The 18,783-nt window shown below is 43.6% G+C and overlaps 1 protein-coding gene across 3 annotated transcripts in view; it reads left to right on the forward strand.

The window, feature by feature from the left end:
- crtc1b (CREB regulated transcription coactivator 1b) overlaps window positions 1-18,204 on the forward strand; it is a 35,840-nt gene extending 17,636 nt beyond the window's left edge. For 2 of the 3 annotated variants that reach the window (XM_063200696.1, XM_063200697.1), the window contains exons 11-14: window positions 5,168-5,254; window positions 8,612-8,698; window positions 9,374-9,554; window positions 11,281-18,204. In XM_063200696.1, the coding sequence (XP_063056766.1) occupies window positions 5,168-5,254; window positions 8,612-8,698; window positions 9,374-9,554; window positions 11,281-11,492 (567 nt within the window). In that variant the 3' untranslated portion in view covers window positions 11,493-18,204. The remainder of the gene's footprint in view (window positions 1-5,167; window positions 5,255-8,611; window positions 8,699-9,373; window positions 9,555-11,280) is intronic. The other variant, XM_063200698.1, reaches the window with a different exon arrangement.
- Window positions 18,205-18,783: the final 579 nt, after the last annotated feature.

Raw genomic sequence — 18,783 nt, forward strand, 5'->3', positions numbered from 1 at the left:
CATACACACACCAACACACACACACACACATGCACACAGCAGTTCAAAACCAACACACAGTAAACGTACATCCCCACCATCAACTCGGCCATTGCTGCATACACACACACACACACTCCTACCATCAAAACTAGCTCGGTGAATGTGAGACAGATGTGTCCTTTTTGGCCAGCATGTGTCATGAGAGCTTGGTGATGGGTGATGTGTGATGAGGAATGAGCCTGTTAAACTCCTCTCCATCTGACTGCAGCATCTCCACCATCCCCATTCACTACTCACTGTAACACTTTACTTGACGCCAGTGTCATATGCATGTCATTACAGTGTCGTAACAGTGTCATGGCACAGTTATGCACGTGTTATAGACATTATGTCTGTGTCAAACATTTTATGACTGTTGTTAGACAGCCTTTTTTCCATAACCGAATGTCACTTAAGGCCAACAGTCATAAAAGGTTTATGACATGGACATAATGTTTACGACTTATCTATGACTGTGTCATGACACTATTATGACACTGTAATGACATGCATCTGATGCCGGCGTCAAGTTAAGTGTACCCTACTCACTATATATTGACATAGCAATACCACGAAAATGGGCCATAAGGCTTTGTCACAAGATAAAGGAAGTATAATGAAGACCATTTTCAGTCTAAACTCAATTTTGACTAAATATGTGATAGTTACCGGACCTTTGGTAGGGCAGTATAATACTGCTAGTTGCCATCAAATATCTAATTGAACCTGAAGCAGTCATATACAGTATATGTATAGTATATGTTTTTTTATGTATTTATTTATTTTTTTGACACCCATAAGCACTCACACCAGCACACACATATTCCCAAAGTAAAATCTCACAGCATCTGGCTGCATAATTATTACTGTAATTTGGATGAACTCCAGTGGAGTTATTTTTAGCTCATTGGATGTATTCAATCTTGCTCCTGTTACTTAAAACCTTTAAGTTTGCAGTTTTCTCTGCAGTAGAATTTTCTTTTGTTTTAATGTTCTCTCTTGGATGCAGGCTCTGGTGACTGTTCTACTGTCTTTGTCTGAAGCACCAGGTTTGCAAAGAGTTTGGTTAATGTATAGCTCTTATCTAGCTATTACATGCATTGGCCCTTCTTTAAAAACGTCAAAATGAAGGCCTTTTTAAAATATCCTCCCATGTTTGTTTCTTCTTTTGATTCACTATAAGTGTAGTTGTTCCCTTCATGTTGATCTTAGATAAACATGTTTTTGTGTTATTAGCAGTGTTGCCAGAAAGTTTGTGACCCCCTAGATGTTTCTGAAAAATCACCCAAAATGTAATATATACCACGAAAACGGAACACATTTGGGCCATAAGGCTTTGTCACAAGATAAAGGAAGTATAATGAAGACCATTTTCAGTCCAAACTCAATTTTGACTAAATATGTGGTAGTTACCGGACTTTACCTTTGGTAGGGCAGTATAATACTGCTAGTTGCCATCAAATCTCTAATCGAACCTGAAGCAGTCATATACAGTATCTGTATAGTATATGTTTTTTTATGTATTTATTTATTTTTTTGACACACATTAGCACTCACACCAGCACGCACATATTCCCAAAGTAAAATCTCACAGTATCTGGACGCATAATTATTGCTGTAATTTGGATGAACTCCAGTGGAGTTATTTTTAGCTCATTGGATGTATTCAATCTTGCTCCTGTTACTTAAAACCTTTAAGTTTGCAGTTTTCTCTGCAGTAGAATTTTCTTTTGTTTTAATGTTCTCTCTTGGATGCAGGCTCTGGTGACTGTTCTACTGTCTTTGTCTGAAGCACCAGGTTTGCAAAGAGTTTGGTTAATGTATAGCTCTTATCTAGCTATTACATGCATTGGCCCTTCTTTAAAAACGTCAAAATGAAGGCCTTTTTAAAATATCCTCCCATGTTTGTTTCTTCTTTTGATTCACTATAAGTGTAGTTGTTCCCTTCGTGTTGATCTTAGATAAACATGTTTTTGTGTTATTAGCAGTGTTGCCAGAAAGTTTGTGACCCCCTAGATGTTTCTGAAAAATGACCCAAAATGTAATATATACCACGAAAACGGAACACATTTGGGCCATAAGGCTTTGTCACAAGATAAAGGAAGTATAATGAAGACCATTTTCAGTCCAAACTCAATTTTGACTAAATATGTGGTAGTTACCGGACTTTACCTTTGGTAGGGCAGTATAATACTGCTAGTTGCCATCAAATCTCTAATCGAACCTGAAGCAGTCATATACAGTATCTGTATAGTATATGTTTTTTTATGTATTTATTTATTTTTTTGACACACATTAGCACTCACACCAGCACGCACATATTCCCAAAGTAAAATCTCACAGTATCTGGACGCATAATTATTGCTGTAATTTGGATGAACTCCAGTGGAGTTATTTTTAGCTCATTGGATATATTCAATCTTGCTCCTGTTAAAAGCTCTAAGTGTGCAGTTTTCTCTGCAGGGGAGTTTTGTTTTGTTTTAATGTTCTCTCTTGGATGCAGGCTCTGGTGACTATTCTACTGTCTTTGTCTGAAGCACCAGGTTTGCAAAGAGTTTGGTTAATGTGTAGCTCTTATCTAGCTATTACATGCATTGGCTCTCCTATAAAAAATGTCAAAAAGGCATTTTTAAAAATATTTTCCCATGTTTTTTTTCTTCTTGTGATCAATTATAACTGTTGTTCCCTTCGTGTTAATCTTAGATAAACATGTTTTTTGTGTTATTAGCAGTGTTGCCAGAAAGTTTGTGACGCCCTATATGATATTTCTGAAAAATGACCCAAAATGTAATGACGTCATGTGATCAGAAACACAAGGAGAAGCCAATTGAATATTTATCCACATGGACATGTGTACTCCTCTATTACCAAATCGATCCAACATTAAAGTGGACACTGGGTGAAAAGTGTTTTAGCCAGTTTCTGAGGAACAATGACAGTCATGATGTTTTACTCTGAGAGTAATTCCTCCCACATACCGGTACTACCTCAGGTTACTAAGGTTACAAACAGGTACAAGGATTTTGTACACACATTGATTGGGAAATGTTGGCTTTCTCTCAACATGTAGTCAATAGTAGAGCACAGTGCACATCGATAGAAACACGCTGTAGAAGAAAATACACAAATAATACAAATAAAATATACAGGCACATATTGTAATGTAATTGCAGTGTAATACTGTTATAGATAAATAATAATGTACTAATATCAGTGGTGTAGTCTACGTAGAACGCGGGTATACGGAGTATACCCACTTCTAAATTTCAGGGATTTCAGTATACCCACTTAAAATTGTTATTAAAATTACTTAAAATTATTTTGAATGGCACAAATATATACAGTGTACCCACTTCAAAAAATGCTCAAATATACAGTATACCCACTATAAAAAAGTAGACTACACCACTGACTAATATAATAGTTGGATAGATATAGTAAATGTGCTCTTGAGTGAGTGGGGATATGGGACGACTACTGCATTTTGCATGGAAACCTGCAATACAAGTGAACTGACAAAATACAGTATAACCGGAGGCAGCAGGAAGTACCACACATGGATGAAGCCAATGAAAGACATCCAATATGTCGGCACATTATCATAATTTATTTGTCCTTTATTTGCTTAGGGTAGTCACATTGATAGCTTAGAAGTAGTCACATAGCTTAGAAGATCAATGAAGAAATCAGTCCTTTTTTCATCCTTTGAGGTATAAATATTCTCTCCGATCAAAGATTACATTTTGGGTCATATTTCCATAAATCTCTGGGATGATCACAGGCCTTCTTGCACCACTCAATTATGCCATTTAGTGTACAGACTGTGTATTCTTGTTTACTGATTTGTGTATTTTTTAAATCTTGAAATAGTGAAAAGACTTGTGGTGTCTAAACTGTAATTTTAGCATTAGTAATTTAGACCAAGAAAGATACAGTATTGCTTCTTTAGTGGTTACCTCTTGCTACCATTTGGCTTATGCCAAGGGTTCAAGCATCCACTGACCTTATTGGTGTGTGGCAGTGGAGATGGTAGTTAATTACTGTAGCTAGCTAGCAACTATAGCGAGTGCAGGTGTCCCAGGTTAACGTTAACGTACTGTACTTTATTGCACTGTCATGCCATGGTGCCATGATGGTTGAGAGAGCGTGTCTATTCCCACAGCCCATTGGTTCCTCGTCACTATTGCCCTGTTCCAATTTCTGTACTTACTGCCCTTTCCACACTGTGTTTGGGTACACAGGGCAGTCCATTTCTAATTGCGACGGTGAAGTGTACTGCAAACTACCGGGATAACGCCCTCAAACCGGCCATTTTTTGAAGTGTGGAGTCACTGTACACTTTTCGCACTCAACGGCCGCCATGTTTGTTACGTAGTTGCGTGTCAGATCTGTCAAACTGCCAACTCTCCGTAATAACAACATAGTTTTGATTCCAAAGGCAATTGTTATGTGTATAACAGACAGGGTAACACAAAAAAATGTCAACATAACGAACAGTGTCTTGCGTGATTAATTGTTAATTGGCGGTTGGTGATGACACGCGACAACCGTCATTTCCGTTAAGTCTATCAGACAGAATGTGATTTGGACCAGCACTTCACCCTCAAATTTTTGCCGTTACGTGAGGGCGTAAAGTGCACTACATCTCAGTACACAGTGCACAGTGTGGAGAATGGTACAGGGCATAAGACTTCTAACTTTTAGGCCCATTTATCCCACAGGCCACTGGTCCCACAGCATATTCCTGCTGCTCCATGTTACCACATTTCTAAGAGTTTATTCAAATTTAGCCCCTATGTTCCATGGTAGGGAGAAAGGCATATTCTCTTAGTGTACTCGGAAATGTGGAGTTGTGGAACATAGGGCCTACATTTGAATAGTTTGTTAAAAATGTGGGAACATGGAGCAGCAGGAATAAGCTGTGGGACCAATGGGCTGTGGGACCAATGGGCTGTGGGACCAACGAACTGACCTCGGCGGTTGATAACATAGTTAGCTAGCTAGCGTAGTGAGTTCAAGTTACGCGCCAGGCTAACATACTATCTAGCTATCATAGTGAGTGCAGGATATGTCCCAGGCTAACGTACTGAACTTTACTGTACTGTGTCATGTCCTGTTGATGTGCTGGTGCCCGTGCCCTCCACAGTACCGCAACCAGGCGGCCTCCCCTGCCAACCAGTCCCCCACCTCGCCTGTCTCCAATCAAGGCTTCTCGCCAGGCGGCTCGCCTCAAGTAAGGGCGACCGGACGAGCAGACGAGAAGCTAGCAGAGAGAGAGAGAGAGAGAGAGAGAGAGAGAGAGAGGGAGAGAATGAGAGAGAGAGAGAAAGAGAGAGCGGTGGGGGGAGGGGAGATAAAGACGTAGACTGTAGAAGACTTTAAAAGTCACACTCACCAGACGCTTTATCATTGTTTGGGCTTACCCCACCCACCCTCTCCGTCTTTTGGCTTCTGTGTTCAGTGGCTGTCAATTGCAACTCCCGCATCCATGTCCCCAGCGCTCTGGTGTTCTTGTGCTCGCACCCGTGTGATGTCTGCTGTGTGTGTGTGCTGTTTGTGTGGGTATTGGTAAACCCCAAAATTTAGCAGCCTAATCTTCTCTCTCTCTCTCTCTCTCTTTCTGTCTCTCTCTTTCGCTTGCTCACTCTTGCTCTTTCTCTCTCTTCAAGTAGGGGAGTTAAGACAACATAAACTCTCACACACCACGGCCAGATTATCCATAACGGCCAGTGGCACAGTGCCAAGGGGCACCAACCAATTACAGCCAGTTAGGGGGCACCACATGAACCACAAACAAGTGAAAAGTGAAAGTGAAAGCCCATTGGGAAACTCCAACTCCCATTGTCATTGTGACACAGCACTCCACAGCACACAAGTGAACACTGCACACTGCACACTGCACACAACGAAATTTCATTTATGCCTCACCCGTGCAAGGGGGCAGCCCTCAGTGGCGCCCCATGGGGAGCAGTGCGGTGGGACGGTACCATGCTCAGGGTACCTCAGTCATGGAGGAGGATGGGGGAGAGCACTGGTTGATTACTCCCCCCACCAACCTGGCGGGTCGGGAGTCGAACCGGCAACCTCTGGGATGCAAGTCTGACGCCCTAACCGCTCACCCATGACTGCCCACAAACTTTGAAAATATTGTTCATAAAGGAAGGGGGCACCTGCGAAGTGTACTCCCCGGGGGCACCTCAGTGTCTTAATATGGTCCTGCAAACACACACACACACACACACACACACACATTCTCTCTTCTTGCCGTCTCCCATCATGCAGTGCGGGAGTGAGCATGAAGAGCAGTGGGCATGGGGGTAACGGCCGTGGGGGACGCCATCGGCCTGATGACCCGGCTCCGTTCAGCTTGTTTTTTTCTGTTTTCTGCTTGTGTGTGAATTGTTTTTGTATGTGTGTGGTATCCAGAGTTGGAACATGTCCTGGAAATGTGGAACTCCCTGAAAAAAAAATAACCCAAAACCTAACTCTAAATCTGAGTTTTTGTTTTAAAAGACATTCGATCACCCAATCAGTGTTCTTCTTGATGCTCAAGCTGCTAAATTACCCATCTGTCCATAGTGTAGTATACATGGGTTCTAAATGTTTGTTTTCCCCTGGCTGCGCGAACCTAGCTTCGCACAACTCCTCAACCTCTGATTGTTGGAAATCGGTCAAAAAAATAGCTCACGTGGTTGGCTGCCAGCGTCTTAAGACCCCTTTTCACAACATCGTGTTTATAAAAACTGTGAACTCATGTATGGACAGCGAGTCCACAGGGCTACATTTCCACAGAGCTACATTTCCAGTGGAGAGTTCATGTTTGGTGTGACCAGCCTGGGGCGTTTCCTCTTCCGCTGCTTCATCGAGTGTTCATGTTCTGTATCTGTAGTGGAGGAGTTTCCTTTTCACACGTGATGCCAGAGCTGTGATTCTGTAAGGCAAGGAAGAACCGCACACCGATGACTTCCCTTTTAACATATTTTTTTTGTAAATAAACATACATTAATAATGTAAATATAGAATAACAATGGATTAAAAGGGAGCTTAGTTGTTCACAAGAATAAAAATAGATGAAAAGGGAGCTCATCAGTGTGAGGTTCTTCCTTGCCTTACATAAAGGACCAGTTCAGTCAATTTCAACATGCAGTTGTAATGCTCACACTACCCTGGACTTGTCAGTACCTGAGGGGTTTTTTTTTCAGCCTTTTCCGAGATCTTGGTCATTGTAATGGGGGCAGCGCTTTGTTTACATAAAAAAAAAACACTTTTATTTATTCCCAAAAACATCCGAAAGGTTATACAATATCAGCAGACAACTAGCAAACAGCAGTACCTTTTGGAAAAATATTTGGAGTAGGCCTATGTTTTTTGGGTTTTTTTTTTTTATGTAAACATACGCTGCCCCCATTACAATAGCTCATATCTCGGAGAGGGCTTCGCTGAAAAATGTGGCATCACCAGGTACTGCCAAGTCAAGGGTAGCGTGAGCAATACAACAGCTGAACTGGTCCTTTACATAAAGTTACGTTTTGACTCTGCACCTGGCTAAAAGAAACTGGATGTGCGGGAGCTCTGACTGAGAGCCCTGTTTCTGTCGTACTGTACTGTAGCGGCCTTTTACAGTGTGTAGCGCTGCCTACTGTAGCGCTTTGCTGTAGTAGCACACCCGCTTCCTCTAGATCAGGCTTTCCTGTCTAGCTTCTGCTGTGGAGATGTACACTACTCTCCAAAAGAGTTGTCGCCTATCCATCTGTTTGGAATAACAGCTAATAACCTGACTTTCAATTAATCACTTGGCTTCAGAAGTCACTCATATGAAAGCTACAACCCTCCCGAATGAAAATGTATGTACAAAAATAAATTTCATGCACCAAAGAAAGATTGACCCTTTATTGAACACAGACAGGGCAGATTTTCACAAGACAAAAGTTTTGTCGCCTATCGAACATAATGTGAAAATGAGCAGATAAGTCACTTCAAAACACATCAAATACGCAGATCGGGTGTCATACTTAATCACTGAATCACTCTCACCTCTCCAGAAAATCAACTTCTGAAGCCAAGTGATTAAAGTCAGGTTATTAGCTGTTATTCCAAACAGATGGATAGGCGACAACTCTTTTGGAGAGTAGTGTACTGTAGACTGCTTTCCTGTCCTTGTCCTTGTCATTGTAGCTATAGCCATACCTGTAAAACTGCAGGGTAACACTTTACTTGGGACATACGTACAGCGTCATATGTATGATATAACAGTATCGTTCATGTGTGATAAACATTATGTCAATGGCATAAACACATTATGACTTTGTCATTAAGTGACAGTCGCTTATCGTAAAGCCCTAACAATGTCAACTTTTCATGGCCATAAATCGTTCATGGCATTGACATCATGTTTATGACTCATTCATGACTGTGTCATGACACTGTTATGACATACGTATGACACTGGCGTCAAGTGAAGTGTGACCAACTGTGGTAAATGAATAAAAACTTCATTTACAGACATCAGCATTGTCTGTCTTAGTGTTATTATTACCATGATTATCACCATGGTAACGTGAGTCTTGTCTTTGCCTCCTGCCGCCCGCAGCACATTCCCCTGGTGACGAGTATCAGCGGAGACTCTTTCTATGAGCACCAGCTGGCCTCCCGGCAGACCAACGCCCTCTCCCAACAGGTAAGCGCCCAACAGAGCCGGCCGAAGCCTTTATTTGCCCTAAGCAAACATTTCATCCGGGGGCCCCCACCAGACCACCACCTACTCAGCATCAGATGCTTTATAAGCTTCATGGCCTGGGCTGGTGGCGTGGGGGCCCTAAGCCATCGTGTAGTTCGCTTATGCCTCAGGCCGGCCCTGGAGACCAATACCCTCTGCCAACAGGTCCTGTAAGAGCCAGAATGACTTGGTGCCCCATAGCAACAGGTAAAGTAGGCAGCAGGCAGAGAGAGCAATGCCCTCTCTCTCCCAACAGGTAAAGCTCAATTCATAAAATATATATGGGTGCTGGACTAGCAAAACAAAAGTCTTCATTTGCTAGTCCAGCACCCGTTTTGAGACAGATGTTTCTTTGTTAAATGTAAAGCTCAATTCATACCCGAGCTACGTGTGAGAGGGTTGCGGATATGTGTGGAATGTCTTGTGTATTTGGTCCTATAGTGGTGTCTTAGTAAGTGATGAATTAACTTGTTAACACTTTGTACTGTGTGTCTTTGTGTATATGGTCTGGTTCATGCCTCTGTGTGTCTGCTGAGCTGTGGTTAATGGCTTTGTGTGTGTCTGCTGTGCTGTGCGTATGTTTGGCGTGCGTGTGTGTGTGTGTTCGTGTGTGCGTGCGTGTGTACGCGCGTGCAGCTGGAGCAGTTCAACATGATAGAGAATGCCAACAGCTCGACGGGCCTCTTCAGCACCTGCTCCACCCTCAACTACACGCAGGCGGCCATGATGGGGCTCACGGGCAGCCACGGAACCTTGCCAGACTCGCCGCAGCTAGGATACAGCAACCATGGAAACATTCCCAACATTGTCCTCACAGGTGGGTGGTGGAGCAGCAGTGGAGCGGCCTAGGCAGAGGTCTCTGGGTATTCTCCAGAGGAGGAGGCAGAGGAGGAGGAGGAGGAGGAGGAGGATGAGGAGGAAGAATAGGAGGAAGAGGAGGAGGAGGAGGAGGAGGAAGAATAGGTGGAGGAGGAAGAGGAGAAGGAGGAGGCAGAGGAGGAGGAGGAAGAGGATGAGGAGGAAGAATAGGAGGAGGAAGAGGACGAGGAGGATGAGGAGGAAGAATAGGATGAGGAGGAAGAGGATGAGGGGGGGGAGGAGGAAGAATAGGTGGAGGAGGCAGAGTAGGAGGAGGAGGAGGAGGAGGCAGAGTAGGAGAAGGAAGGAGTAGGAGAAGGATGCTTCGCTGGCTTTACCGTCTCTCCCTTACCTTCTCTGTCTCTCACTCTCGTTCTCTCCATCTCTCTCTCTCTCTCTCTCTCTCTCTCTCTCTCTCTCTAGCTCTCTCATCTCTGCTGCTCTCTCTTTCTCTCATCTCTGTTCCTTTCTCTTTCTCTGGGTCCTTCTCTTCTCTCTCTATCCTCTCTGTTCCCTGTAAGTGTCACCGATCTCTTGCGTGCGCTCTCTCTCTCTCTCTCTCTCTCTCTCTCTCTCTCTCTCTCTCTCTCTCTCTCTCTCTCTCTCTCTCTCTCTCTCTCTCTCTGTTTCTTTGTCCGCCTGGCTGGTCTGGTGTTTCTGCCATCCTCCACAGAGCTGTGATTTCCAGCATTTCAGGGTCGAGTGTACATACGTACTAAGCAAAGGATGAACTGGCTTTGAACAAAAGGACTAAAAATAAGGCAGAAGAACAAGCTGCCAGTCCTGGCCTAGTTACTAATGGCTCGATTTTATTTCATTAAGGGAATAATTGATGTGTTGCCTCACCTGTTTGTTTTCACTGTTACCATAGCGACAGGTCCTTAGCACCTCAGTCTTTGGTCCGTTTGCCGTAGTCAAGCCCTTCATGAAGACTGATGTCTTTTGTAGCATTATTTGAGCTAGCATGTGCTCATGAAATTGAATGGAATGCTTTTATATGCCTGATGACTTCACTGTCACTACATTGCGTTTTGCTAAATATGAAATGTCTTCACATACATTTAGAGTGGGCCATGTTGTCATGGAGGTAGCAAGTGACCCTGACACTTGTAGTTTCATTTTTAATATTAACACCATGCTGGTTTGTAAGGTCCCCCACATACAGAATCATATATCCCACTTGCTAACTTTATTTAAATACTGTAATAGAATAAAATTGAATAGAATAGAACTGATATGGGAGTATGTATGTGAGGAGAATCCATCAGAACAATGTGGAGCACTGTGGAATGGATAGTGCCATTCTCCCGCCTCTTCATTTGTCTGCATAGGAATAAACTAAATTCTGTATAATAAGCTAGGAATAATTGGCATTGACAGTGCTCCTCTGCAGTATAGCAGTATACATAACACAACATGTGTGCAAGAAAAGGTGTGACGAAACATCCCACAATAGAAGCTGGCTGTTGTCTGTTTCACAGTAATTGACAATGCAGTGCTCTTCATTTTGCAACCATCACCTAACGTTTTCCTCTTCTCTTCTTCTGTCCTGTCCTCTCCTGTCCTGTGCTGTTCTCCCCAACCTCCATGACCGTTCTCCCCATCGTCCTCCCTTTGCTCCACCTCCCTGTCCTGTGCTGTCCTCCCCAACGCCCATGACCGCTCTTCTTTGCTGCGCCTCCCAGTGACGGGCGAGTCCCCTCCCAGCCTGTCCAAAGAGCTGGCCTCGTCGCTGGTGGGTGTGGGGGACGTCAGCTTCGACACAGACTCTCAGTTCCCGTTGGACGAGCTGAAGATCGACCCGCTCACACTGGACGGTCTGCACATGCTCAACGACCCGGACATGGTTCTGGCCGACCCGGCGACGGAGGACACCTTCAGAATGGACCGGCTGTGATGTCTCCCTGCATACTGTACCTACCTGTCAGTTGGACGCAGGGCGCCGGTCGGGGAAAAGAAAAGAAAAAACAGACAAGTCTTGCCGCAGTCATACCCGCTGTCGAGTTACATACATGTACTCACTCACACACACATACACACACACACACACAAACTCCTGCATATATACATACTTACATACACACACACACACAAACACATTACATACCTACTCAACCCAGTTGTCCATCTCCATGCACTTGTACTGTATGTAACGGCATGCTCCAGAGATTCACGTGGGCAGTGGGTGGGTGGGTGGTTGGATGGGTGGTGCTGTGGTTTTGGTGCCCCGTGCGGGAAGTCCAGTCCAGCGAAGCCAGGGCTACGCGGCCCAACCCCACCCCTGGGCTACTCGTCGCAACCCCACAATCTGTTAGGGATTTGGACTGGCTTGTCTGTTTGTTTGTTTGTTTGTTTGTTGTTTTTTTACTTGTTTTTGTTTAAAGGGAGAAAAAAAACGTGTGTGGAGTGACTGCCATATGTCATGCCATACTCCATCCTCATCTGGGTTGCTATGGTGATAAGAGTGGTGTTTTCGGCTGCGTTCCTGACATCGTATCAAGACGAGTCTGTCTCACCGTGCCGTACGTAGGTGATAATGTGGTGAGGTCACCCTCGCTCTCATCTGACATGGTGTACAAGACAGATAAGTGGCAACGTCTGGGTTGGTTTTCTCTGAGCATGTGGTAGATCTTCTAATAGAAGGGCCTCTTGGCTTCAAAATAAAAGCCAAAGGGCTCGTATACTACTAGAATATTTCCCACTCACCCTCTGTTGCCTTTACTTGATTGGTCAGCACTAAATCACATAACTCGAGCCACCCAGGTTACTTCTGTGGTGTTGACATTTCATCGTTTTATATATTATATTGTTTATTTATTTGCTATTTATTTGCGTGTGTGTCTGTTTACCAGTTTGTTTGTTGTTTGTTTGTTTTCTACATATTTTGTTACATCTATTGCCAAATTGTTTCAGGCCTGACTAATACTCATTGGTGCACTTTTAAATTGTGTGTAAAATTGTATTTATCAACCGTTTTGTGTTTTGTTTTTTGTGCCGTTATTTATTTGGTATTCATTATTTATACAGTATACTATTTATTTGATTTGAAGGAGTACTAGACCTCCCCATACACTTTGCTCATGGGTAGTGGTGTGATGTTCACATACACAGAGTGTTTTGTGTACCCCGTGACCCCGTTTCTGGGTTCACACAGGTGTGCCCCCCACCCCACCCCCTCCATGTCCCTTTACCCCACTTCTCTCTCCGCCCGCCCTGGGTTTGGACGACCTGGTTTGAACTTAGCCGCGCAGCTCAGCGGTGCCACCATGTTTGGAGGCCATGCCAAGATGATCTACGTACCTACGTATCGTATCAATCATGCACACAGAGACAACTCGTTGGCATTCAAGCCTGGGAGGACAGAGCTACAAATAGAGGATTTGAGAGTTAGAGGCTGGAGCACACTGCAGCTCAGTTTTTAAACATTTATTTCATGCAAACACCCGACTACCGTTTTCGAAAACATTAGTCAGGTGTTTGCACAAAATAACCAAGCTGCAGTGTGATCCAGCCTCTACTCTCAAGTGATGTTTGTCCCACTGTGATGCACCTGCAAGCTGAGGGATGATGCGTGGAGTCCCAATTGAACTACAAATACTAAGAGAGTGAAGAGAAGAGAGACTGAGGAGAGGGAGAGAGAGAGAGAGAGAGAGAGAGAGAGCCGGGATGAGCATCCTTACCCACCACTGTGAAAGAAGCTGATTTTTGCCTTACATGAACACGACGCTGGGCTCCGTTCTACATGAACACTACGCTGGGCTCCGTTCTGCAGTGTGCTCGCTGTGCTTGGTGTTTTTTCTAAGTGTACGAGATCCGTTTTTTCTCTCTGTTTTATCGTTGTTTTTAGATGTTGACCTGTTGTTACCTTTGTGGTCATTCAGTGTTGATTTTAAACCTGTATTTGTTGATGACTTCAATCTTCTATGGCCAATGTTTTGTGCTGTTTATAAGCGGTGGTGTTGCTAAATGGTTTCTGGTGAGAGCAAGTTAAGGGGAGGGTATTACTTCTTTGAAGAACATTTCTATGAGTCTGTTCAGTTCTTTGTATACTTGCATTCACTGTTCATTAATGTGTTTTTTTTTAATAGCTTTATTTTTTTTGGTTCCACCAGGTGTACAATGTTTGCAATGTGTAACAATGTACAGGAATCACACCGGTATTGTGTGAGGTTTTTATGTTTTGTGGCTTTGTGTTTTTTTTCTTTTCTTTGTTTTCTGGCAGATTAACTTGTGATTCCTATGCAAAAAAGATCAACCTGGACATTATCATTGAGCCAAGTCTAGTTAGAGACCCAGCAGCATGGCACAGGTGATGAAGACGGTCATAGGCTTTCAACTGGTCTGTGCCTGAACACCACTTGCCAACACAGGAAGAGTCTTCTCGACGCGTTAGGCTTTCAACTGCGGTTCAAGGCCTTTGTGGTCAGTGGTTGGAATCCAGATGTAAGATATGCATTGTTTATACAAAGTATGACTTCAAATTCCGTTTCAAAAACTGTACAACAGTACATTCGCTCTTCTCTACACCTGCTCCTGCTGTTGTTCTGGTACCATGGCGAAACAGGAGACGGGCAAAACAACTGAAGGAGTATTTCCTTTTTTGTAGTTTAGACATATCTCTCTTTTCTGTTTGTCGGCCAAAGGAAAATCCTGGCAAGCATTGTATATAAAGGTTATCAGTAAAATAAGATGACTGCATGATACAACAAAAAAATAACATGTCTAAAACCGATGAAAGCAAATGCAGGTTGTTCTGTTTGAAAGCATTCTGCTCCAGATAAACTATGGTCTTTCTCTACTTCTCTCGCTTGCTGAGCCCCTGAGAGGTGCAGCCTGCATGAGTTCCCCCGTCACTCACCCTGTTTAGTTTCTCCAGAGCTGAAATTAGAATGTATCGCCTAAACACTCACGCCAAAATGCCCGCCGCCTTTGGAACGGGTTCCATGTCATTGGTCCGACAGCCCATTAATCCGACATCCCATTAGTCCGACAATTGACAGCTGAGAAAGTATCATGTTTTTTTTTAAAAAGAGACCCATTAGTCCGACCACACACGTTAACACTATACCCAAATCAAAACAATTCCTAACCCTAACCATCAGTAAAGGCATGTTCTGTCAGTATACAAATGTTTTCGCTTTATAATTTTGTAAATCTTCACTTTTTAAGTTAACTGAAATGGTAAAAATATGCCCAAACCAAAACAATTCCTAACCCTAGCCGTCAGTGAAGGCATGTTTTTGCGCGTGTATTTGTTGTCTGAAAAGACGTGCCCACATGTACCCCAGTAGCCTGAGTGTCTCACTCATCTGTCGGATTAATGGGATTCTTGTTAAGCTCCTATATGGCTTATTGTCTGACTTATGGGTTGTTGGACCAACGAGCTGTCGGACCAATGGGCCTGACTGCCTATGGAACAGCCCCCACCCCCACTCCACCCCCAATGCTGGACCAAAGTTCTGTTGGAACTCTTTTTGTTTGTTTGTTTGTTTGGTTGTGTTCCTCTCCTCCTGTTTGGGTTCATGTTGGTTGTGACGTGGTCATGCATGTTGGCACTCTGTACCAGTCTACCTTGTTTTCCATCAAGCCTTCCACACCAGTCACGTCAGCCAGGTGCCTGGTTGCACCCACCTGGTCATGTACAGTAGCTCAGATACGTGTACTTCACGATCTCATCTCCAAGCCATTTCATACACTATGCCCATCTTACTGTGGGTCTCTGGTCTTGCTGCGTGCTAGGTTCTAGGTTCTAGGTCTTGCTCCGTCTTTTTTGGGGTCTTGGTTTTGTTTCATGCAGAGGTACCTGTAAGGTTCTTGTGTTTTATCTAAAGTTTTGCATCAGAGTCTTGTACCATGTCATGGTCAGAGTCTTGAATCATCCTATAGAGTTTTTGTACTGAGTCTTGCTTTATGCTACTTTAAGGATCTTGCTTCATTTTGGACTTCTGGATCTTGGTCTACTGTAGTGCTATGTTCGAGGTCTCTCTGCTTTATGTGGGATTTGTAAGTCGGAATCTTGTTCCCTGATGTTTTTTGGGGATGTTTTTCGCTTTTGCATCACCTTGTGGTTTGGTTCTGGCTCATGCTGTTTCATGCTGAATTTCAGGGTCTTGCTGTGTGCTAGGTGCTCGTCTGGATCTCGTTCCCTTCTTTCCTTCTTTCCTCAGTGAATTGTTTTGTATCTCACCATCACTTGCTTCTTTAAAACCAGAGGTGTCAAAAGTAAAAGTAAAATTCACGGTGTGAGTACAACTCTAGCACATGATATTACATAGCGGTTACACCTTTCACTCCATCGTACCTAATGAGATACATAGACTTTGTTGTTACTGAAAAACACTGAAAGACCTCCCAAGGACCCACCACAAACTCGATCCAACCAGTGCAGGGTCAGCTGATTGTTAGACAGGTACACAGGTCTACTGGTTACTCAGATAAATCACCTGTGTTAGAAGAAAACTGTTTCTTTTTAAATTTACTTCTACTTTTACTTTTGACACCTGAAACTGAGACTGTTTTGGCCGTCTGAGCACAGACTGTTTAGCCATATCTAGACGTCCAGTAGAGGAGAGGAGAGGAGGCGGTGGGGTTTTTCCAGGGCGCTCATCGAGAGCGGCTGCAGATATCACATATGACCCACTGCCCCCCGAAAGACAGCCCTGAGGAGGCTCCAGCATACAGGCCAGGCATTTCATTAATGAAAAAAAAAAACACTTGAAAGGGCTTCGTCCACGCTTGTGGGGTGTATTGTCACGTCTATATGAAGGGTTAAAGGTGTTGGTGTGTGATGCAACTTCTTGGCCAATGTGTCCAGGCAACATCATGGATCATCGACTTTGTGTAAGGTGTCTAATGTTGTAATTGGGTGGTTACCTATTGATGATTGAGTGAGGCTTATCAGTTGCCTGGTGAATCACCCATCAATGGGAGATTGCTCCATACACATATTTGTGCGTTTGGTGTTTTGAAACGTTGCCCGGACACATTGCCTAAAAAGTTGCCTCGTGTATCACCACAATAAGAGATTAGAATGTATATCTGTTTATCCCTGGAGGAGATACTATAATGATGGCGCTGCTTTCTGTGTCGGAGAGTACAGTTGATGTCATGTGTGAATGAGAAAATCTGTTGTTTACTCAGAGCTGCGTTTTCTGTAGTGGGTGTGTACTGTATATATGGATGGATACTGAAGCTGATCTGGGATCAGTTTTTTTAAAACAGAGGATCCAAAGGGAGGCCTTGGGTCTTCTTAAGAGCCCAGTCCTGCGGAGACCTCCAGGAGCCGGTCTTACGAGAGATCTGGCTCCTTCACAAACTGGGGCCTATACTAAGAAGTAGAGCATGACACGGGAGTTGATTTTCACTCCCGTCCCATCCTGGTCCCAGAAAAAAAATCCCATCCCGTCCCATCCCGGACTAGAGTAAAAGAAACAAATCCCATTCCGTCCACTCCTGAAAAGAATGTTTCCCAATCCTGCCCACTCCCATTCAAAATCAATCCCACTCCCATTTTGTCAAAAAAACTAGGCTTTTTTAATGAAAAAATAAGCGAACATTCCCGCTCCCTTCAATTTTTATTCCCGCTCCTGCCTGATCCCATTAATCTTTATTCCTGCTCCTGTTCATCTTTAAAATTTTGACTCCCATCCCGCAGGAATCCTGCAGGACCCGCGGGACCCACGGGAATTCCCGAAAAATGTCATCCTCTACTAAGAAGCTGGTTCAGGAGTAAAGCAAGTTAAGTTAAGAGGTAAATCATCTAATAGAAGAGGCTCTTCTATTAGATGATTTACCTCTTAACTTAACCTGGTGTTCTCCTGAACCAACCTCTTCTTAGTATAGGCCCCTGGTCACCCAGATGTCAAAACCCCACAGTGATTGATCAGAACAAATTAGTAAGTAATAGTCACAATTTACACAGTTTCAATTAGTTCATACCAATCGCTGTGGTTCTCACATCTGGGTAATCAGCTGTTGTGGGGTAACCAGACCGCTCGTCACACCGGTTGAGGATGAGGATGGCTGCTTTAAGGTAGCCTATCTATTACTTGGGGATGTAGGCGTTTGTTTGTACTGCGTGAACGTGTCTCATTTCTCTGTCTCTTTGCTTATACCTGGAAAAGCACTGCAGCTGTAAGAGAAACAAACACAAAAAAGAATTAATATATATATAAAAATATATATAAATAATACAAAATCAGCCAGGTGAGGTCAGAGTTCCCAAGGGCATGGCAGTGAAGCTGTCGTGAAAATTCTGTAGTGAGAATTGTCATCTGCCTTGTTTTTTTCCCCCTTTGTCCCCTGAAAAAAAAATAGCCCAACCAACAACAATAACAAATCAACGTGGCAATGACTCCCTTCTTCTCTGTTCTCATTGTGCTGAAACTCCTATAGCGCCACCTGGTGGGCATAGCATTGAAGGTGATGATGTACATGCAAACATGCTTCTGATTTCTTGACATTAAAGGATGCACTTAAAAGTCTACTGTGTCATTTGTTTGGTTTGTGCTCTGAAGACACTGTACTGAAGACACTGAGATGAAAATCATGTGCACGTTCATTAGTTATACTTGGAACTGCAAGAAAATTGGAACTGCAAAAAAATGAAAAAGGCGGACTGTTCCTTTAAAGTGATAGGCCTGTCCCATTTTTGGAAATAAGCTTATTTTACACCTCTCCTTGAGTTAAATGATTGGGTTCTACCTTCCTGCAGTTCTCTGAGTATGGCAGTGCAAATTTGACCTTCAAGCTAGCAATTAACATTGAGTCCTATGATGAAACCAGCTGGCAGCTAACTGGTCTCATAGGACTCAATGTTAACTGCTAGCTTACAGGTAAGATTTGCACTGCCATACTCAGAGAACAGTTGAAAGTAGAGAAATGTAAAACTCAATCATCTAACTCAAGGAGAGGTGTAAAATAAGCTTAGTATTTCCAAAAATGGGACAGTATCACTTTAATGTCTAATTCCACACAGAGGCGCATCTTGCCACCAGGCAAGGCTGGCAGCCGCTTGGGGCCCACAAGCCCCTAGATAGTGAATGACAGCCCACACTTTACCAGGGTAGTGGCGATTTTGGTTCAAATGTTCATTCTATTGCATTTTCGCTTGGGGCACCACCTGATCTTAGAATCGCCTCTGACTCCACATAATGGGTTCTTTGGAATATGGAGACTCCCGTCCTCGG

The sequence above is a fragment of the Engraulis encrasicolus genome, chromosome 6, assembly GCF_034702125.1.
Source record: "Engraulis encrasicolus isolate BLACKSEA-1 chromosome 6, IST_EnEncr_1.0, whole genome shotgun sequence".
In the NCBI taxonomy this organism is placed as follows: Eukaryota; Metazoa; Chordata; class Actinopteri; order Clupeiformes; family Engraulidae; genus Engraulis; species Engraulis encrasicolus.